General features: G+C 39.8%; 1 protein-coding gene and 1 non-coding gene across 9 annotated transcripts; one reads left to right on the top strand and one right to left on the bottom strand.

Moving 5' to 3' along the window:
* Nucleotides 1-342: 342 nt before the first annotated feature.
* On the bottom strand, nt 343-22,301 carry CCP110 (centriolar coiled-coil protein 110). 8 transcript variants are annotated; one of them, XM_016157018.2, is made up of 17 exons: nt 22,133-22,301; nt 21,149-21,393; nt 20,352-20,509; nt 18,330-18,485; nt 15,448-15,576; nt 11,463-13,110; nt 9,706-9,833; nt 9,074-9,230; nt 8,380-8,519; nt 7,745-7,861; nt 7,296-7,397; nt 7,002-7,118; nt 5,499-5,572; nt 4,893-4,955; nt 4,171-4,230; nt 3,599-3,684; nt 343-1,307 (listed from the first exon to the last, which is right to left on the bottom strand). In XM_016157018.2, the coding sequence occupies exons 4-17, from the start codon at nt 18,468-18,470 to the stop codon at nt 1,255-1,257; spliced, it is 3,015 nt and encodes a 1,004-aa protein (XP_016012504.2). In that variant the 5' UTR covers nt 18,471-18,485; nt 20,352-20,509; nt 21,149-21,393; nt 22,133-22,301; the 3' UTR covers nt 343-1,254. The 8 variants fall into 8 exon arrangements, with proteins under 8 accessions (XP_016012504.2, XP_036081470.1, XP_016012499.2 ...); XM_036225577.1 differs by having other exon boundaries at nt 9,706-9,836; nt 21,149-21,366; nt 22,133-22,296; XM_016157013.2 differs by having other exon boundaries at nt 9,706-9,836; nt 22,133-22,296.
* Nucleotides 8,081-8,199, top strand: LOC118607227. Its single transcript, XR_004952742.1, has one exon. It is a non-coding gene; the product is annotated as a 5S ribosomal RNA (ribosomal RNA).
* Nucleotides 22,302-22,399: the final 98 nt, after the last annotated feature.

Genomic DNA, 22,399 nt, shown 5'->3' on the forward strand with positions numbered 1-22,399 from the left:
AGAGTCTGCATTTTCAAAGTACCAGTATCTCTTTAGAATTCGAGTTAGAAAGATCAAGCGTACACAGTCCCGATTTTATTTCAAAGTACCAGTATCTCTTTAGAATTCGAGTTAGAAAGATGTACACAGTCCCGATTTTACGTGAGCAGCACAATGCCCTTTTTGGAAATCGTACAACAAATCAGCAGTGACATTCTCTTTCATAACATCACGTTCCCTTGGTAACATTTTTTGGTTTATATTTAAATGAATGTTAGTGATGAAAAACTTTAAAAATCAGTGCCTCTTAAGTAATGCGGAATTTCAACTAGACAATATCACTACCCCATTTGAAAATCTGAATATATTATATAGCCCTTTATTCTCTCCTAAATCGAGCATGCTATAAAAAGCAGACTGTGAAGAAACAATACAGACGGAACAGAAAACGAGCTGCATGCGACATGTCATCCTAGGCTACGGAAGTGGGCGTGTGACGAGCGACGCATGCCTAAGTGCCACTCCGGTCAGACGGCCCAGCTGGCGTCGCCAGCCGCCACCCTCCGCAGGAAGGTTTTAGAGCAGAGTGGAAACGATTCTGAGCACTGGGGTGGCGCACACCACGTCTAACATTTCTGTAAGACGACTAGCTGTGGAGAGGAGTGTGCACTTGTGACCAAAATGGTGACCCCAGCTACTCCTGTGGTCAAAGTCGGGTGGCCTGCAGTCCGCAGGCGACTGCTTTGTCCTCTGTGGTTATCCTGCAGGTCCAAGAACGTGAAGACCGAGATGCGTCCGAGTCCTTGCAAAGCCTGGGAACAGTTTTCTGTGATGACGTCCCTTTGAACAGAGCAGCACCGGATTCGGGTATCAAACTCAGCGACCATATGTGGAGATGGATAAAATTTATATTTCAGAACCTATAATTTATCATACATTTTCAATATTTTATAGAAATAAACCTAAATTTCCTTTTGAGTTTACAAAAAGGTTCTCGGCAGACATCTGGGTACATAAAGCAAACTTGTGTTTGTACAGATCAAGCCTAGATATTAACTAAATATTAATTTGTCTTCACCCAAACTTAATATTAAGGAAACTGGCGTCCAGGGAAGGACTTAGCCGGATTTGACCAAATTATCCAAATAACTGCTCAGTCCTTCGACGTCACTTGGTCTGTGTAAACAGAGTCCAGGGTTAAGTAAAAGGCCCTGGGCAGGGACAGTGACATGGGTGAAACCCTCACCCCTTTTTATCCTAATGAATGTTGTCTTCTTAAATTGTCGCAACATTTGGCCGCTTTCTTTGGATTTTTCCTGCATATACTCCTAAAAATAGAGCAAAACTAGTATTATTTCTCAATGTTAGTTTTTCTATAATACCATTTAATAAGTGCTTACTACGTACCAGGCACTGAGCTAGCAATATAAACCATCATATTTAATCCTTATATAAAACAATCCTGAGGCAGAAACTGTCATCTCTATTTTAAGGATAATAAAACTGAGGCGCGGGAGAGCAAGTCACTTGCCAGAGTCACAGAGCTGGAAGCAGAGACTCAGAACCCAGTCGACCTGATGTTTCCCTTAACCGTTTTGTGTGACTGCCCCCTACTCGGCTTTAATTAGTGGTTTCTGAATTTCGCCATCAACTCCTGAGTCAGGCATAAAACATTAAATGAGCAAATGTTTTAAAATACAGGAGATGGAAGATTGCAGTTTAGTTTGTAAAAACCATAATCGACTTCGAGTGCTTTGCAGCGAAGTTTGATACTTTAGAATTCTACTCTGGTCTGAGAGTATGATATTCTATCATCTAACAAAAATAAGTGTCTTATAAATTGCTTAATAAAGTGTTTGTTCTCCATGTAAATCAAGACGTACTTTCAAATTTCTTCGAAACATAATCTAGGCCATTAAAAATCTAAGCAGTGAAGAGTTATCTTTTCAAAAACAACTATGGATCCCTGTATTGAGATTCATAGTTAGATTTTTAATCAGTCATATCCCAAATTTCTGTTTTGTGTAAATGAATAAAATTCTTTAGTCTTTTTCGGCCATCTAAATAAGCACTCATACATAAATAAATCTTTAGAGATATAGGAAAGAATTTCTGTACTTGTTTAGATCCATATTAACACATGTTAATTCAAGGGTTAACTTCATGTGTATTAATAATTATGTTACGATGCAATTAAACCATAATAGTTCTAAATACCAAACTTCGCCGTGTATATTATTAATGCAACGACTCTCTATTCATCCTTGACGCTGCTGAGTATCACTAAACACAACCGGCGGTTGCTATTTTGCTTACTGGTTCACAAGTGACAAAAAGTGGAGATGAAATGTATGAGAAAAGAACATGGAGACACGTCATGCAGCGAAGGGGCAGCGTCGGGCACAACAGCACCGACCCCGCCCGCAGGGATTTGCCAGCGCGCGAGGACGTAACACGATGCGTAAGGCTGCGGCGGGGAGAAACTGAGTGTCTTAAAATTCCACACGACTTCGCAAGCGACAGGCTGTGGTGGGTCTGAGCGCTTCTGGTCGTCTCAGACCGGGTGACTCTGACTACCTCTGGAATAAAGATTTTCGATTCCATAACCCCCTTGGGAAGAAGCCACTGACCGTCACTGGCAGTGACTTGCACAAGATGACATTTAAAGATCTTAGGCAACATTATGTGCAGAATGCCAGCAGGCACTTCCAAGTTAGGATCAGTATCTTGTTTTCTTGGAATTTATGTAAACGGATGGTGATAACACAAAAAAATTTCTTATGTTGCTTATTCCTTCCTAATTTAGAGGAAATTACTGAGTAATAAAAACTCTAAAATATGTTAATTACATATTAATGAGATTAGAATTGATTAAGGTTTAATCTTCATTGGTGACTAATTTAGGTTTTTTAATGCTTAGAAAGCAGTATAGTTAAAGCAAAGTATTTTGAAAGTGGTTCTCATGGATCACGTAATTTTTGGTGAGCTTATCAAAGTGTCTTAAGCAAAGATACCTAAAAAATATTAAACATTAGATTAAGGGTTTTGCATTAACTCAACATTAAATTTGTCTTCTTGCCACCATACATAGAATTTTAAAGTTTTTAGTTTAGCCCTTAAATAATCCTCAAATAATGAATATAAACAGAGAGTTAGCTCAAGTTTCTTACTGAGCAAAAGATTAAGAAGAGACACCCAAAACAAAATCCGCCCCCCACACCTGTGCCGGTCACGCGCGATCACGTGGTCGGCGGGAGCCACGCCCCCTCAGGTGCGGACGGGTCCTCTGGGTGGCGCCCTGGACACACACAGATGCAGGCGTCACGGCGCCATCATTTATAAAAAGGTTTCTGAACTAAGCGCTTACAATTCTACAAATTTTTCAGATTACAAAATAGAAAACAGTGTTTCCAGAAAATTATTACAGAAATCAAGACTGGAACCACGGTTTTTCCAAGCTCTCCCGACTGCCACGACATGCGGACGCACCGACGACCGGCAGCAGGGCGACTGGTAAGCATGGTGGCAGCACAGACAACGGTGCCAGGCGTGGGGCCCGCGTGACGGGGCAGCCAGGCCTCTTCCTGCGAAGGGGCTCGGGGAAGCCGTCGCTACACACCTGCCACAGGCGCTCTGCGAGGCGCTCTGCTCCGTGAGGACGTCTGTCTGTCCTGCACAACCCCCTTCACTGATGTCTTAGGGGTTCTAATTGAACATAAAAGAAGTAATAAGTCACTTGCATCAAGGTCTAAATGTTCGACATTCAACAAAAGCGACCGTCCTGCATCGGCTGTTCTGAGCACAGATAAGCCTGAAAAGAACTTAAGTCTCATGCACACTCAGTAAGGAAGCTGCGCCTCTGCGTCAGCAGGAGTCGGTAACCATGGCGGGTACTCTGCTGGAGAATCACTTCGGTGATGCTGAACGTACTCTACGGATGTTTATAGTATTCGATGAGCAAAATGGCATGAAATGAAAAGTAAAAGCATGCCAACATAAACGAAAATTAAAATGTAACACGCATTTGACAGTACACCAACGGGTCATCTTTGAACACGGAACTTTACGAGATCTTTCTGATGCTATAAAAGATCACATTTGGAAAATGCGATCTAATGAGCACTAAATTATTCTCCCCCTTAAAGCCAACGCTGAGTTAAATGTTTTTAATCCTGCGTGTTGCGTTCTTACCCTTGTCGACTAAGCAGCCTGTGAATGGGGGCATTCTGGCCTTGGTTTGGCTGAAGGACTCTGTGGACAAAGTAAATAAAAAATTAATTCCCAAAGTAAATCCCATGTTCTCCCCAATTTCTTTCAATAGATGAAAGACGACAGCAGTGAGGTGGAAGTCATCTATGCAATGATACGGCCAATATATAGCAAAGCAAAATGATTAAAGCAAATTAACATAGTACTTATATTTTGTTCAACAAGAACCCAAACCTTTGAGTTTTGTCAGGAAAAAGATGTCCAATGTGAGTATTAACTCCTCTGCTTTTAGATAATTTATTTATATACTTTCCAAAAGCCAACTTTTCCTCTCAAACATCTAAGAGAAGAAACTTCACTCATGTACGTGTAGAAACAGGTCAGAACTATGAGGCTGGCTTTCTCAGGTTTTGAAATAAGGACCAAAGGCCCCCGGACCGTGGACTGATCTCGGGACATAGGGGCTCCAATTCCCACCGGGACAGCGGGGACATCTGGTCTGACACATGACAAGGTACAGGACCAGGCATTAACACGGATTCTGACCCCCACGATCCTCCAACAGGAAGTGTGCTACTGATGTAACGTGGAAGAAACCGACGGAAAGCGAGCTTGGGATTTATAACATTTTCTTTTCTTTAAACATAACCAAAAAAAAAAAAAAAAAAAAAAGCCTCTCACTGAGACTAAGTGCTTTTTCTCACCTTGTTTCTGAAGGATTTTGTTTAACCAGGAATTTCTTATTTGGCATTCCCATTTCAGCGGCTCTAACAGAGTATAAAAATAAGGACACACAAACAATGTATTTAAAAAAGGAGAAAAACATGTTTACGAATGTGATACAGGATGGCAGAAACAAACCACCATTTCAAAGCTGGTATACCATGAAGAGACACTAAGGAGCCTAGAGACTACTGTCAAGAAAGAGTTTTGGTGAAAGTTCTTAGGATATTCTTTGCATTAGCTTTTTCCTCTCATGACATTGTTAGGATATTAGAAAGAAAATATATTTAAAAGATATAAAAACTAACACTGACTATAAGGATGAACTATTTTTAAGATAATTTGATTGGCTACCAATTACACAAGTTGAACCCTGACAAATTTAATAGTTAATACGAATTTTTTAAAGATGAAATCAGATTTTACCACCTGATTTTAATAAAATTTTTTATAGAAAAAGGGATTTCCATCAGTTCGGCTGCAGAAAAGTGAACTAACATGAACATACAAACAGATCGACCAATGACTAAAATAAATTGGTTTGATAATAACTAAATAAATAGGACATGACACACAAAAACACTTACTTCATGTACTTCTTCCTGTCAAGAGACTTCTGTGTTGCAGCTGAAAGCGCCACTCGTGGACTTTTCATTTTATCCTTTAAAATACAAAAGTCACATAAAGCTCTAGCGGGACCAGTAACACCACTAAATGATAGCACGGGATGATTTGCAATCACATGGGCAAGCGTCTCTTACTAGCACTTTGAACTTTAACCTTGTCTTCATAACTGAAGCAGTTCAATTTTTTAAAAAATTAATAAAAATTATTTTTCCCAATGAAATAATACAAAATTTGCTTTTTCTTCTTTTGCCAATCACACTTAAGTCTCTAATTCAAATTGCAGATATTCAACATTGATATATTTCAAATTAACTTGGAGCCTGTTTCTGATTTCCAAAAAAGGCCAAAGCCACACGATAGTTTCAAGGACATTCCATCAGGAGCAAATGATAATTTTCTATAAGCCACCCAAGCAATCAATATTCTGTGGACAAAGCTCCAACTCCAAAATCCAATCACAAAACAATGTGCAATTCTTTCACCCATTTCTTTTAAATCCATCTACAGATTTCAATGTTGCTGGTAATCCTGGGACTTAACTGTGCATGGAAATCGTAGGAAGGGAGCTGAAGTCAACAGAGAATATTTCATATCAATTACCCCAAACCCAGAAGAACCTCATCGTGAAATAATAATATATTGTTCTCAGCCCCCGGTTCCTGCTAATACATGGTCTGCTAACACAGTGCTAAGTTCCTCAAACTCTTGTGATCTGAGTGACAGGGCTGGCGGAGACATCTTTTGCTCTAGCGTTTGGTTTCTGACACTGGTTCCGGACACAGAGCTCCTAAACCACTGGAATTTTCTGGGTGACAGGAGGTGTTCTAGTGAGGTGACTCTGTGTGAACTCCTGTAAGGGGAATAGTCGTCAGAAAGGCTGAGTGTGATCAGAAACTTGAAACTTGCAGCCTCACCTCCCAAGACAGGAGACAGGCTAGAGCTTGAGTAATCGATCCTGCCTACGTGACGAAGGTTCAGAGAGCTTCCGGGCTAGTGAACACACACGTGCGGAGAAGATGGAGCTAACTCTACAGAAGCTCCTGGATCTCACCCCAGGCACCACTCCATCTGCCTAGGCTTCCGCAGCCTTTAGTACAGAATAAGCCAGTAAATGTGAGCGAGCATGTCCCTGAGCTCTGTGAGCCATTCTAAAAAATTATAGACCCAAAGGAGGGTGTCACGGGAACCCTGATTTATAGCTGTCAGTCAGAAGTACAGGGGACAACCTGGGCCCTGCAAATAGGGTCTGCAGTAGGGGCAGTCTTACTTGCCTCCTTGACCTTTAGGATCTGATAACTCCGGGTTGACAGTGTCAGAATGAACTGAACTGCAGGACATCCAGCTGCTGTCAAACGACTGGTCGGTGAGGGGGAAAAAACTCCTGCCTGATGTCAGCAGCATTTTGTGACGAGAAGAAATGGAGTTTCTTTTTCACTCACTCATTAGAAGATCAGATGACATACCATTTGCCTTAGCATTTTCTCTTTGCGAGCTTCTCGATCCTGGCGTAGAATAGACATTCTTTCAGCTGCGTCCATGACAAAGAATATGTCATGAATTCCATACAGGGCAGCTCGCAACTAGGTTCAAAAGAAGAAAATACTGTGTCCATTGAAAAAAATGAGGTCAGGGTTCAGTATACACATACTTTTATTTAGAGAAAGAGGTTACAGTTCTAATTGAAGTGTACTTTCAGGGATTAAATAAGAGAAGGAAAACTTTTCTGCTTCCCAAAGCCTCCGGGACCTGGCGTTTACCTGAGCCAACACTCTCTCCTGAAGAGAAGCATCTTGTGCTGAAACGACCCCTCTCTTTAATGGTGCTTCTGACTGAAAACTTCTTATGAATTCCATAGTATCCTGAAAGAAAAAATGCTCCATCAGAAACTGCGTTTCTAGAAGGATTCATGATGATCACTGGAGTTCCTTTTTTTTCTCAGTCAATCCAAAAATTACTAAGAACACAAAACTATTACTTATTAGAAGTCAAACAGCTCTCTCTTTAAAGTGAGATGAAAATACACAAACTAATTCGTTTACATATTTTAAAGAATTCCCTGGATCGGATTAATAACCAGATTCCTAAAATTGCCTATGATAACTAAAAAGTGATCTAAGTTCTGAACTAATTTGCCAACTCAGCTATAACAAAGAGACTGATATAAACTGAGAAAGAAGTGAATGAAAATGATTTTCAACAATCTTACTTTCACAGTTTGTCGAAGTTGCTTCAGTTTATCTGTCTGCATTAGCCTACGAGTAAGAAAACCTTTTGCCACAGCCGTTATTTTATTAAATTTTGTTTGTATTTCCAGACTGCAAACCTAGAAGAAACAAGATAGACATAACGTTTTCGGAATCTCAAAATTACATCAGGATTGTTTTTCTGAATCTATTACAAGGAACTAAGTTCTTCTACACATGTATGCTCTGCATAGTTTCATCTTTAATAAAGGCTAATAAGCTACTTGATGTTTGGCAAAAATATTCATGCTCATTTGTACAACCTAAGATAAAGTAGCTCTTTTAAAAATACAGAAAGAGTCTATGGCCATGCTACCCTGAACAAGCCTGATCCCTTCTGATCTCGGAATCTAAGCAGGGTCGGGCCTGGTTAGTACTTGGATGGGAGACCACCTAGGAAGACCAGGTGCTGTAGGCATAAAAAAATAAAAAAGTAAGGGATTGTAAGCTGACAAAGTCCTTGCAATCTGTGAGGTCAACCAAGAGTTGCCTCGCCTAAAAAAAACAAACAAATAAAAATATGGAAAGATAGCTAGATAGCTAAAGAGACAGACAGAAAATAGACACATATATGTTATATAGCATTACACTTGCCCACCTGAGACCATTTCGTTATGGCCCGTCCAAAAGGCCTTGTTACTGAGAGTTTGGTCAGGCTACTAGCTGATGACCCCCAGAGGTAGAATGGTGCTTCATTTGTAGAACCAAAGCTGTGTTGTAGGGCAGGATTTATGAAACCTAGAGAAATATATACATCTAGTGTTATCCTTGATGCCATATAATCAGAATACGCCCAACACCCAGACACTTCTGCCAATCAATAACAACTACCTCTGAAACTGATCTACATGCAGACTTAAAATATTTATGGACTTTTAGCTTATGCACCAGATGGATCTTTTCAACACAAACAGCATCTCGGGATAACTGATGATGTACAGATAAGCTCTTACTGGGGATTAGATGTAGTAATTCAAGAGCACTCTGGAGACAGCAAACTGTGTTTTCACCTGAAGCATACCACCTGCTGCATGAGTGAACAAAGACTGGACTCTGACGAGCCAGGTTTCCTGATATTTTCCTTGCTAACGTGGCTTTTCTCCTGAACACCTGCTCACTGGTCTTTGATCTGCTATCATTTAATGTCTCACTGCTCACTAAGCAGCTGGCAGACAGCAGTGGGTTGGACATGGAATTACTTGAAGGAAAAAGCTGCGATTTTAAAGTGTGCCAAATAAAATACCCTGCTATAGGATCATTTTTTCAAGGGGAAGGGATGGTTAAATACCAACCGGAAGTGTGAGGACGCGAAGCCTGCACCGTTTCCAGCGCCCCGGAGCCGCTCGCCGGTCTCCACGGCAAGCCCGCCGCACTGCCGGGATCCGGCTCCGAGGCCTCTGCCGTCACCAGCCTCTTCTCTCTGAATGTCTTCTCCTGCTCTTCTATTTCCTGGGGGTTAACCGTTTAGGATAACAAAATATGGTAGATAGTTTGTTAAATCATATCCCAAAATAGTATGATGTTAGGCTTAGCTAAAAGTACATATAAGTATCAGCAAACTACTTCAAGTTTTCCTCCCTTGAATAAAATCGACAATTTAGTTGATTCTAAAATGCTATATTAACGATAATCTCGCAGAATGCGTATTTCAGCATCTAATTATAAAACACCTTTTACGAATGTAAATTTTTGAATTAAGGATTCGAGAAAGTATTCTTTTGGTAAATTCTACATTATTTTTAGCTAAAGAATCTAAGCATTAAACCTCACATTCTGGTAATACAAACACTATCCATGCATCGAAACCGATGACCCCTCAGATTAAGATGCATGAGGGGGACTGCAGGTGTCCCAGGCACAACCAGGTGGCAGGCCCCCGGCTGGAGCCGCTGGGCAGCCCCAGGGCCGCGCGTCGCGGGCTCACCTTCTGCAGCTGCTCCTGCTCCCGCTCCTGCTCCGCTACGAGCAGCGACAGCTGCTGGGCGTGCTGCTCCTCCAGCCTCTTCCGCATTTCTTCAAAAGCTAACATCTTGCTTTTTAACGTCTCCTCACCTTCTGGAAGGAAACGTGTTCCCTCAGATTTGGAAAAGGTCCAAGGCTGGCACGTGATGTTTTCCATCGTCGACTTAAATTACGCTTGATGCCAGACGGTATCCCTGGATCTGATGTGATGTGATCCAGACACACCCAGGTCCCCACTGTGTCCCGCGTCCTCCTTTGCCACTCTTAGTTCGAGCTAGCAGGTAAAGGCCTGCCTCTCACCGTCCCTACCCACTCAGGTGACAGAGTCCGTCAGGATTGGAACTGATGGAACCAGTCCAGGTTCTCCTTACTCCACTTAACTTGGGACAGCCCCCCCCCCGCCCCGCCCTAGAGTGGTGCCTCCCGACAGCCCGCAGCCGTCGGCCTTCTCTGGGTTTGGCCTTGGCTGAACAAAACTGCTTCTCCCAAGTTCATGCTTGCACCGTATGTCCGATCAACAATGCAGTACAAGACCCAGACCCTCTACCCCAGCTTGGACCACTGAAGGACCATCCACACTGCAGAGTGCCCCATGGGGGCGGCTGAGGTCTCGGCTGAGGCTAAGTCACTGCACGATTCACTCAGCTCGTCCCCTCCTTCCGAGGTGCTGGTCCCACTAGATGCAACAGAACAACACTAGATGCAACAGAAAAGAGCACGCCCTCAGAGACAGCCCGCAGGCCCACCTCCAGGGTGGGCCTCCTGGGACACAACGATGACAACAAAAAGCTGTGGGCAGCTCTCGACGCACTGCACTGCCTCCCGCGCCCACCTGGAGAGCAACCTGGCTGTGCCATCACTGACGGCTGTTGATCTGGGTACACCTGGGATTCACTGAGACAGCTTCTAGCCACGTTATGTGGTTTACCTGGAGAACACAAGTTAGCTTCTCAGGTTATCAACTGAGAGTTCCTATTACCTTGCACAGGTTTCAAAAAGTCTGCCCCAACCCTATTTTTCCTATAAACACTGTTATTTTTTCATGTGTCAGTTCATAGAATGTGAAGCTTTTTTCAGGAAGGTATATACTCGTTTAGAGCTGAAATGTCAATGTCTAAGAACTGAATTTACTTAATATGTCTTCCATATCAGTGAAGAATTGTGAATCGTGATGACTAAGGAGTGATGAAGAGATGTTTGAACAAGTTGTTGTTAATACAACACTAGATGCAACAGAAATTTGAAATCATTTCTATCAATAAAAACACTTTCTGAAAGACACAGAGCCTTATCTGTGATATTTTCTCTAATAATTGGATGTTAAAGTGTTTACTGAAGGGCCAACTACACGAAGATCTCATCCCAAATGAAAGGACCAACTGATGAAAATACTGAAAACCATAATCCAAAAGGAAGACATCGGAGTAATATACTGGATTAAAACTATGAGTAATGTTGCATGCCGCAACTTTTTCCTCCAGTCATAATAATCTTCTCTTAACACCAAGTGGATTGTGAAAGATTCATCATTTCAATTAAAAAATCCTTTAAGAAAATCTATCAAATGGTAATAAGCTGTAGCTAATTATTATATGCTCTCAGATAAATGACGTACTCTAATGATCAGATGAAAACGATTATGATTATTTTGCAAAATGTCAATTAAAAGCATTAAACAAAAGTGCCATCTGCTCGGCAGACACTTCCGGTTTTCCTTACCTTTGAAACTTTCTAAAAAGTGATTCTTGTTGATGCAGACAGATCCGATATGGTATCTTTTTTCTGGCAAATGTTGCCTTTCCTGTTCACCTATTGCAGCCGTTATGACGTAAGGGCAGTTTTCTTTTTGCAGACTATCGATATCTAATTCAAGTCTCCGTTTAACTTTCTCAAAACTGTTATCCAAAAACCGTTCATTTCCACAGGACACCGTAGGGGTGTCCACCTGCTCGCCGGTATTCGGATTCTGCATTAGTAAGGGAGATGGGTTTTTTACATCATAAGACTTATTCAGTTCCATCTGTGAATTGCAGTTTTTCTCTGACATGCTGGCTGACTTGAGTCCACTCAGGGTTCCAAAGTTTTGAGTCGCTACACACGGACCAGTGGCACACGGCTCATGTGACCTTGGCACTGTGGTACACCGACCGTCCAGGGTGTGTGGTCCTCTCCCATCAGATGTTAACTGGCCTTCCACTACAGCAAGCCCATGAAAAACTTTCTTTTCTAATTGATTTCCTGAAGACTGACATACCTGATTTGATTTACCTAAAACCATTTCTTGTATGGCTTCGGACGTATTTTTGCCGGCATATATCTTGCTTGAACAAACTCTTGTTAAATCAATTGGTAACTTTGGCACGGTTTCAAGGACATTTGTTTCTCCATCAGTATCTTGAACAGCTAAGTCTACTGCCTGTTCTTTTCCCTTAGGACTTAATTCACAAGCATTTACTGGGTTATTTATAAGTATATGACATGCTGATAATGGCCTAGAACGCCTTCGATGCATTTTAGGACTCAGGCTTGGCTCTGGACTAGGTAATTTGGCATATGAACTGGTAAGACTTTTGATCACATTGTTTTCAGTAACAAAAGTGGGAATGACTTTAAAATCAGAATCAGGATCTGAAACAGTGGGATGGCCAGTGCCTGCAGGTATGTCGGCTTTAGAAAAGCTGCCTAAAACTGCCGTGTTCGTGCTGCTTGCTTGAGTGGAAGCACCTTGGAGAAGAACATTGGACTGATTAAGGCTTGGTTTGTCGGGAATAACTGGACCGCAGGGTCTGCCCATCGGCGGGGTCTTCTCCTTCACACACTCAGCTGTCACTCGACCAGCATCGTTTTCTTTGTCTGAATGACTCTCATTAACATTCCCCTTCGCATTATTTTTCAGACTACGTCTAGAATGTTCTCTTTCTATATATTCCTTTGACTTTTTCATCAGTTTCTGAAGACTCATTATGTAGGGATCTGAAGTAACTTCTTCCAAAAGTGATGGATCCTGTTTTTCATTTTGTGGGAAGAGACCATCAGAAATAAGAGTCTCCTCGGCAGCTGCTGGGGAGGACTTTAGAGAAGCTTCATTTTCCATGGGGCTCATATTTGAACTGTCACATTGCTTCAGAGAATTAAATTCTTCTGAGTCCCTCGCTAGGTCTATCCCATTAGATTTAAATTGATCCTCAATATCCAAAGGCAAAATCCCTATTAACTTTTCAAACTCTGTGAAAGTAGAGTGTTCTGAAGGGCTTGGCAAGACGTTAGGAAATGTGGCAGGGACGTCCAAGGTTCTGACTTCTGAATTGGAGTAAATTGTTTCGGTCTCCCACTGATCAAAATCACTGGCGTTAGGTGTTTTTCTAACCTGAAAAAGAAAAATTTTTAAGTAATATTGCCTCATTGCACAAAAGCCTTTGATTTCATTGTTTTCTAAAACTGAAACTGAAGATTCAGACTTCTAATATTTGAAAACACAAACAAAAACTAAGATGACCTTTTTCTATATCACATGGAGCTTAAATTACTATAAATAACATCTATTGGACAGAACGGCCTGTCTGTTAAAATTTTTTTAAAAGGGAAATTATCTAATCTGATGCAAATATTGACACATGTGCTTGTGTATACACACATATATTCATATGCCCATGTGCAATTTAATCTTGGAATACAAGCATTTTCCTGGTTATATGTTATTAACGTCTCCAACTATTCCTCTTATAAGTGCTATCAGCTAACGACAATGATAGACAAGATAAATAGCAAGTACTTAAGTATCTTATATAAATGGTTCCCTCTTGACAAAAACTAAGGTGCCCTGGATATTAAGGAAAAAAACCTCCATAATAAGACTCCTACCTCCCACACGCTTACTCCAAATTTTAACCAAAATCCTTTTGTATAATTAGGCAAATTTGTAGTAAATGATAGCTCAGCCATGTAAGCTTAGGTTACTTAAAAATAAGAAAAATTTCAACTTAAAACCCAATTTATTAAACAAATTTCATTGTGATTAAATGACGATTATTTCAAACAGGAACCTGTTAATGAGTTTCAGAACAAGTGAAACAAGTAAAAAAATGATAAATTAAGATGAGCATAACTGCGTAACGAGAAAGTCAATAGAAAAAAACAATAAAATTACATTTGAATCTAAATAGACTTCAAAAAAATTAAAAGTGAACTAAGATGGTTTCTAAAGATTATAAAAGCACATATTAAAATGGCAGAAATTATTATCATATAAATATAGACTTCAGAATCCTGAATATTTTAAGATTTCTCGGTTGTTTTCTACATGGTTCTTCCTAGACCATATGGCACTCCTAGTTTGCCTTACAAATCCCAAGACATGTAATGGTTTCCAGGTACTATGCAATTAACAGTACGAGGTGTACTCAGTCACAACCTCAGGACCAAAATAAAACAAAAGGAATACATATTTGCAAAATCCACAAACACAGTCATAGATTTAAGTTAAATAAATTATTTCCTTAAAATATCTCACATTTCACATTTGTGAGATTCCGCAGCTATGTTTTTTGCACAGCACTAATATGAGCCTTTGGTTAGATGATTTAAATAACAATGAAAAAGATCTATCATAGAATCATAGGTTTTACAGATGAAACCGACCTTAGAAATCTATTTTTAATACGTAAAATTTCTCTACCTGCGTAATTAATTCATTACTCTACAGTTCAACATTGTACATACTCTATTAAACGGAGAAAGTTTTCAGACTCAACAATAATCTCATTAGTAACATATTTGGTATACCAAAAATGATATGCCATTTTTGTTTCAATAATAAAAAAGATTTAGTAATTCAAAAACCTGCTCTTATTGTGCTACACATTATATTTTTTAAACTTAGTATGAGCGGTAATTACAACCCACAAATTAAAATCTACTACCTACAGAGAAATGAGAGTAGCAGTTAATGGGAAATATTCTAAGGTTCACTGTACATGTGTCATCTAGGAGGAATTACCGACATCTAGTTGAAATTACAAACCACAAATCCCAAAAATTAAGAAAAAATAAAGATCTAACCAATGGAACAGTGCTATATGTGGCAGAGATTATTTGTTCAATCAAATTCGTTTTTCTTTTTTGTATGAAATGATCTGGACCTTAAAACCAATTGTTTATACAATTTTAAATTAAACTAAATAAAAACAATTACGAAAGGCATAGATGTATTGTTTAAATGGTTTTAATGTGGATCTAAGATGCATTTAGGCAATTCCATTCATCTGATTTAAATTGCATTTACACAAGAGAATAGTCACCAAAAAAAATGGAAGCAGTTATTTATGCTGGCAGAGAATGAGAATAAAGTCACAGAGTCAACAGTCTGATTAGTTCAGAGGTGAACCACAATGGCCAATTCTGTCATTGTGTCACTGAGAATTCAATGTTTTTAGAGTCATGAGACACAGACAATGAGTAACTACTTTCAGTGTAAGGCTCCATTGTCTAAGGACCCTCTGACTCAAGTACTGGGCACCACTAACGAGCGAGTGAATTTTCTTTGGAGTAACTGAAATGAAACATCGCAAATTATGAAGCTTCTCAAACAGAACAGTAAAGCATATTGGTAACTAACTAGTAAGTGCAAATACGTTTCTAAAATATTATCATCAATGCTTACCTCATGATTTCATAATCATAATTGAAAACAGCTTAAATTACGCACCTGAATATTTTCAATAATCTCCTGGACACGAGTCAGTAAAGCTTTCTTCCTGTTGACCTGCTTTCTCGCTTCCACTTCAAGTGCTTTCTGCTTTTCTTGTTGCATTTCCTTTCTTTTCTCAATGTTAAGCTGCCAAATGTCATAAGTGTGTAATTATTTCTCATAAACATACAAATGGCATAAAAGCAGTAAGTTTTTAAGCAGAATCATTAAAATGTAGCGGAAGCATAACAGCGGCTGGAGGTAATGGCTGGGAGGGGGCACGTGAGACCTGGTGGTGGCGGTGATGAAAATGTTCTGTGGGGGTGTAAGTTACGCGAGTGTGTGCCATGTATTGAAATGTATGAGACGCTTGAGATCTGTGCATTTTACTGGATGAAATTATTCTCAACCAAAAAAAAAGGTTTTAAAAAAACTGTTTATCAAATGCTCTCAAATGAGAGACAAAATTAGCCCTTTTGGCCACCGAGCTTGTCACCTGGCAATGTCGTACTTGACTGAGCCAGTCAGATCCTTCGATTTCTCATCAGTGTCTGTTTTACCTCTCTGCTACCTCGAGAAAATGTCCGAAGGTTATACAATAAAAGAAACATAATGTTTTGCCTACAAAATCAGAACACATATTTGGTTCTACTTCTAGAAGAATATAATGCACCTAAAAAAACTGAACTCTTCTAAGCATTATATCTTTTTATAGTGGATTTAAATCGTAATTATTAAGTCCTGGGAAGTTTAATCACATGGAAGCATCTCATAAAAAATAATTTGAAAGGTGCAATATTCTTCCATCAAATACAACATAAAAACATGGATTAATGTCTATAAACATAGGATTTGACTTATAAAGAAGTAACTGATGGAGGTACAGACCCTAAGCTATAAGGCTCAGAAATTTTTGTCGATATTAAACTAATCAAGCAACATGTCATCAAGTAGTTGATTAAAATCTTGCTTTAAATTTTTTTCTTATTTGCATGGTACCAAAGAATCATTCCACAGTTTACTTGCTAATAAAAAAGGGGGAAAAAATATATATACCTTTAAAAAGTCATCTGGCAGTCACCGCTATAAAAATAAGTGTGCAAACTAAACATCAAAATAGAGAAACAACTAGACATTAAGGAATTTTTTACTTAATTTACTATGAAGCACATGGCATCATCTCCAAAGAATTCCTGCCAGGCTAAATGTTTAACCTGACTAATCAAACTTTTAGACTTAATTTCCAGTGTAAAAATACGTCAGGTACCAGTGGACAAGTTAAATATCATCATATAAAAAACAATTAGACAAATCTAAAACATAAGGCACTCTACGAGACTGGTTTGGTCTCTTAAAATATTTTCACTACCATAAAAAAAAAAAACAACAACAACAACTTTTCTTAAGAGGTAGAAGAACTGTTCCAGATAAAAAGAGATTAAAAAACTGTAAATGCTATTTGTGAACTTTGACTGGATCCAGAACAGAGAGGGAAAAAAAGTTACAAAAGACATTTTGAGCACAAATTGAGAAATATAAACAGAATATTAGATGCTATTAAAATTATTATTGTCTTAAGGTGTGGTAATGGTATTGGAGTTTCAGTAGAATATTCTTAATTTTGAAATAAGTATACCAAAATATTTAGGGGAAAGTTGTTGTATATTTGGAATATTCAAATGGCTCAGCAATAAAACAAGATGAGTAGGTAAATATATACACACACATATATAAAATCATAAACACCATAAAGCAAAGATGGCAAAAACGTAAAAAATTGTTGAATCTAACTAGCAGATATATATGTGGTCACATTATCCTTTCAACTTTTCTGTATGTTTGAACATTTCATTATAAAAAGTTGGCAGAAAATATTGATCTTTTAACTCCTGTTATATTAAAAAACTTAACTCTCTTTCAATCATGTTAATTTTCTGATTTGAAATACAATCACGCATATTTAAAAAATATTCAAACAGTATCAAAAAATATTCAAACAGTATCAAAGGATTTACGATAAAAATTGTGTCTTCTTTCATCCTATATCCCCTTACCCTTCCCCAGAGAAACAGTGCAATATTCCTATTTAAAAATCCAAATAGTTAACATAAAGCGAACACCTCCCATGATCTAGGTAGTTTTGTAAACATTTGAAATGTATTAGTTCATTTAATTCTCAAAATAGCGCTATGAGGTAGGCCTTGTTTTTATTCTAATTTAATGAATAAAGAAAATGGACGTGCAAGTTCACAGAGCAGATAAGTGGCAGAGCGATGATTTGAACCCAGGCCAGTAAGCACCAGAGTTGGGCTTTGAGCCACTACCCCATCCTGCCTTGGAGAGCGTGCTGTGTGCAGTGATTTACGGTAGCTTGTGGAGACCCTTCTGTGCCGACATATCTAGGTCTCCTGTTCTCATTTTAATGGCGTGTATGAGATTCTATAAAACAAACTAGTTAACTAGCCCACTACTGTTAGACGTGCAGGGTGGTCAAGCTTTTGCTATTTTAAACAGTGCTACTATATAACCTTATGGATACTTCTTTGGGCACATAGATATAATCAGGAGATATTCCCCAAAATGGAATTGCCGAGTCAAAGGTTATGAACACTTACAAATTCTGATAAACACTACCAAATTGCTCACTAAAAAATAAAATCAACGGATTCTCTCAACAAAAGGGCATCTAAATGCCTTTCCCCCACAACCTAAGGAACGCCAAATCCTATCAGATCTTTGCCAAGTAGGTAAAAAAAGCTCACTCATTTGTATTTCTTTCATTATAAATAATCTAAGCATCTTTTTGATGTTTATAATCCTTTGTTTTTTTGTTTTGCTGTGAATTGCCTTTGTGGTTCACTATAGAGAAAACGGCTATTTAAAAACCAGAGAACTTTTACCAGTGGAGAAAGCACGGCCACTCCATGGAAGCGAATAAGTGAGCTGTTTTCAGACTGAACAGGTAGAAAGCTCTCTGTGGACAGTGATGCTTCTTGGATCCTGGTAAGACTTTTCTCACAGAACTTCTCATATTCCTCCATCTTCCCACCACCATGCTACAAGAGAAAAATGGCATGTTTAATGTACTGAGAAAAAACAGTTTATTTGGCAAATTTTATAGAACACCAAACCACTCCTGGACTGCACAATTCCTAGAACTGACCTTTCACTGATCAAGAGCTAAATCTTGAGTATAAGGTAAGTCTAGGTCAAGATCCTACCCGGCTAAGGGCTGCTTTCTATGTTCAATGTTTCTAAACATTTGGATGTAAATCAATTTTTAAATGTGATTACTTTAGAAAAATATTAAGGACTCACCAGTGAAACCTACTTAAAAGACACAAAGTTTTATATGACTTTACTAACTTTAGATTATAAAATAGAATACATTTTCATCAGCGGGACTTATGTACACCGCACAATAAAAACTAAATTATACAAAGTCAGAAATGCTTTACTAGCCCCCCCCCCCCAAAAAAAAAACAAAAAGGCTATTTATATAAAAGAGGATATTTACTTTTAAAAATTCTTTTTTCTATCATGGAGTTCAAAGTCTATTACTTGCATATCTTAAAAATACATTGACTCCATGGTCACTAGCCAAATAAATCATCAGTGGAAAACAAAAAACTTATTGGCTCTAGTGATAATTCTATTCTGTTATTGAAAATTGGAATCTTGTCAAACTATTTAAAATAATCAGCCCAGCAAATTCACAATTTCTGGAAAATTGTGACGGCGGCTATGAAACTACAAGGTAACCAGGAAGGATTCCCACCGCACTCATTCACCTAGCAAGCGTTAAATATTTGATTGCTTGTTTCCATAGCACTATGTCTGGCTTTGTTTCCTTTAAATAAGCAAGGGAAAATACAAAGGGAGACATCGTCAGACTCATAACCAACAACGGAATGAACTATGAAAACAGAAAAACCAATACATTAATGTTCCTTTCGGTGTTCCTTTTAAAATAATTAATTAACGAAAAAAGACAGAGGGCAGGGAAATTCAATTCATGATTTAGGATATGCAAAGATGAAACAAGATAGAATTGATACTGTCCTAAGCCTCAGGTACTTAAAAATTCAGTACACTAAAGTGTCAGGGACAAATTATAGCACAATTAGAAATGAAGAAAAGGTATATTTCAAATTATGATTAGACTGTCCAGCTAATAACTTTGTCCTGCCATCCCATCGAGTCTAATTATTTCTAGATTCGGTTTATGCAAAGTGAGAGTTTAATTTCAAAGAAAATGGTTCTCTAGAGTATGAGATTATTTTGCAAACTTATATTCGTAAAAAACAAAACACACCGCCTTCCTGCATGATAACCATAGCAAGGCCTCAAGTTTCAGTCTAGATTTCAACCCATGTTATATCCTAACAACCAAAATATGCAGAAGCTAAGATGTAAGAGAAATTCAAATGACCCCATTTCTATTAAAATACTTCAAAATATTTTTAACACAACCTAGCATTCAGCATTTCATAAACAGATTACTAGTTAATTTACTTATACAATATACTAATTAATGTAATATACTTCCTGTGGATATACAAAGCATAAAATTCTATTTTAAAGGTCTGCGAAACTTAAGGAAATAAAATATCTTTCAGGTAATGGTTTTATTTTCCTTGCAACATTACAGACATGCCTCATTACTTCATAAAGTTAAATTCACATTCCTTAAACAGTACATGTATGTCATACATATTATAGATGTAGAGTGATTTATTATTACATATCTTATGGCATATGATATTGCATTAAACATCCAAGTGTTAATATGATGATTTTTGGAAATTACCAAATGATCCTTGAATATAACTGGATCCTTCTTATCCTTTTTCCACCTAAATTAACCCTGCATCAGTCACTACCACATTATACTGCTGCTTCCCAATTTCCATAGCACTTACCACTATCTGAAATTATCTTGTTTATTTCCTTGGATTTTGTCTGTCTTCCTCCACCAAAACGTAAGCTCCATAAGCATGGGTACTTTCTCAGTCTCGCTCACCACTGAATCCCCGTTACACAGAACAGCATCGGCACTCAGTAGCACTCGAGGAAAGTACTGAATAAATAAGTCAGGGTAATTAGCTCAAACAATAATGTAAACCAGAAAAAAAGGAAGAGTGGACTACACAGTGAAGAAGCTAACAAGGAAAAATGGATTTAGAGAATCGTAGTTTCACAATGACACTAAACTGCAAAGGCAACCACTTAAAAAGTGAGCATCTGTCCCCTGTATGATTAAGCAAGAGGCTCTTCCGTTCTCAAAATGCGATTATCATCTGTCAGCAGCATTTTCTTTTAAGGGAACCCAGACTACGAGGCCACTCCAACCATAAATCTACTGCCCCATACTTTCTCATCAAGCATTACTGGTCCACTTGAGCTATTAATTTGTCAGCTGCATCAAGTTCAGACAGGCCTTGCCTCACAATTTGTACCATGACTCTTCTCCAAATAAGCCTCTTTGCAAACCCCACAGACGTGTGGCCCTTGCTACCTGCTCCTCACCAGTGCTCTACCAGAAACGTCACTGAAGGAAATGGTAAAAGGAACACAGAACAGATCTCGCCTTGTTTTTAGATTCTAGCTGGTTGTTTACACATCAGTCCTCCCAAAGGTATAAACTTGTAGAGGCAATAAAGGGGGAGGTTTCTCATTCAGGCAGGTACCAGCTGTAAGTTCTTGGCAATCCACTTACCATCTCTATGCCTCAGTCTCCTCATTTGTAAAACAGGGACAATCTCATCTGTCTCAAAGAGATTCTCTGAGGATTCAATGACCTAATACACGTATGGCAATTAGTGTACTGCAGGACATGCAGAAAGCATCAATAAATGGGGGCTGCTTTTATTTTGCAGATGATGATGATGATGATGATGATGATGGTGATGATTTTTATCACTAGATTATGAACTCCTGGAAGGCAGTGACAGTGCTTGGTTCCTGGTAAGATTCAAACGTAACTTAAAAACATAGAAAGGGGGACAAACAGCTTCCTCGTTTCTCTCTTTCCAGACTCCTCTCCACTAAATCAATCTCTAGTCTCTGCATTTGCCTAAATGGGGTGGGGGTTGGGAAAGGGACTCAAAACCAGATAGAAGCAGGGGGGGAACCAGCTAGCAGCATCGGGGGCCATCAAGACAATTTATTACCCTTGTGCTTATACCCTAGAGAGTCGCAGAGGCAGAGTGAACAGCGCTGCTGGGCCTCTGGATGTAGAAACCCGCGTTCAGAAATGGACAGTGCACACCCGGGGGTCGCCTCCCTCGCCAGCATCGTGGCCCAGTTTTATTAATAGGAGGTGGTTCTCCAGCTCGGGCCGGAGTTTTATTGACCCGAGACCCTCCGCCCTCACCCCGGCGCCCCAAGCCCACCTCCCCCTGCTCCTCTAATCAGGCTCCATCCCCAGGGCCCCGGGGCGCTGCCACCACCCGAGCATCACCTCCGCTCCAGGGACAGCCAACCCCGGGGCCCCAGCCGCCCCACGTCCGCGCCTTTCCAGAGACTCGAGAGCAGGGAGCCCAGCACCGGCGCTCGGGGTCCGTACGGAGCCCGCCCTCAGCTCCTCAGGGCGCCAGATCCCCTCCGCCCGGTGGCTGCGCCGCCAGGACCCTCTAAGTCGAGCCCCCTCCTCATGCACACACCCGATCTCCCACGGCCGCGCCAGCCTTCCGCTGCTCACCACGGGCCTTGTCAGGAAGCGAACGGCTCAACTGGTACTAACAGAGAGCAGCTCCGTCCACCGCCGCCGCCGCCTCCTCCTCCCCGCCATATTACGGGTCTCAGGCGGCAACGCGGGCTCCTGGCAACGGCTGCCGCCGCGGCCGCCCGGGCTCCACCTCTCAGGGCCCGCACTTCCGGCCGTTGCTCCCCCGGCCGTTGAAACGGTTGGGCCATCAAGAAACTACAATCCCCGAGGTGCATTGCGCGCTTGGGTACGCGCGATGAA

The sequence above is a fragment of the Rousettus aegyptiacus genome, unplaced genomic scaffold (assembly GCF_014176215.1).
Source record: "Rousettus aegyptiacus isolate mRouAeg1 unplaced genomic scaffold, mRouAeg1.p scaffold_m13_p_8, whole genome shotgun sequence".
Lineage (NCBI taxonomy): Eukaryota > Metazoa > Chordata > Mammalia > Chiroptera > Pteropodidae > Rousettus > Rousettus aegyptiacus.

Excerpts from the sequence above, each read along its gene's own strand:
- CCP110 (XM_016157015.2), bottom strand. The coding sequence starts at position 18,470 with ATGGAGGAATATGAGAAGTTCTGTGAGAAAAGTCTTACCAGGATCCAA. Across the intron at positions 15,577-18,329 it reads TGGCCGTGCTTTCTCCACTG|CTTAACATTGAGAAAAGAAA; the intron begins GTAAAAGTTCTC and ends GACATTTGGCAG. Across the intron at positions 9,231-9,705 it reads AGCAGGAGCAGCTGCAGAAG|GAAATAGAAGAGCAGGAGAA; the intron begins GTGAGCCCGCGA and ends GTTAACCCCCAG.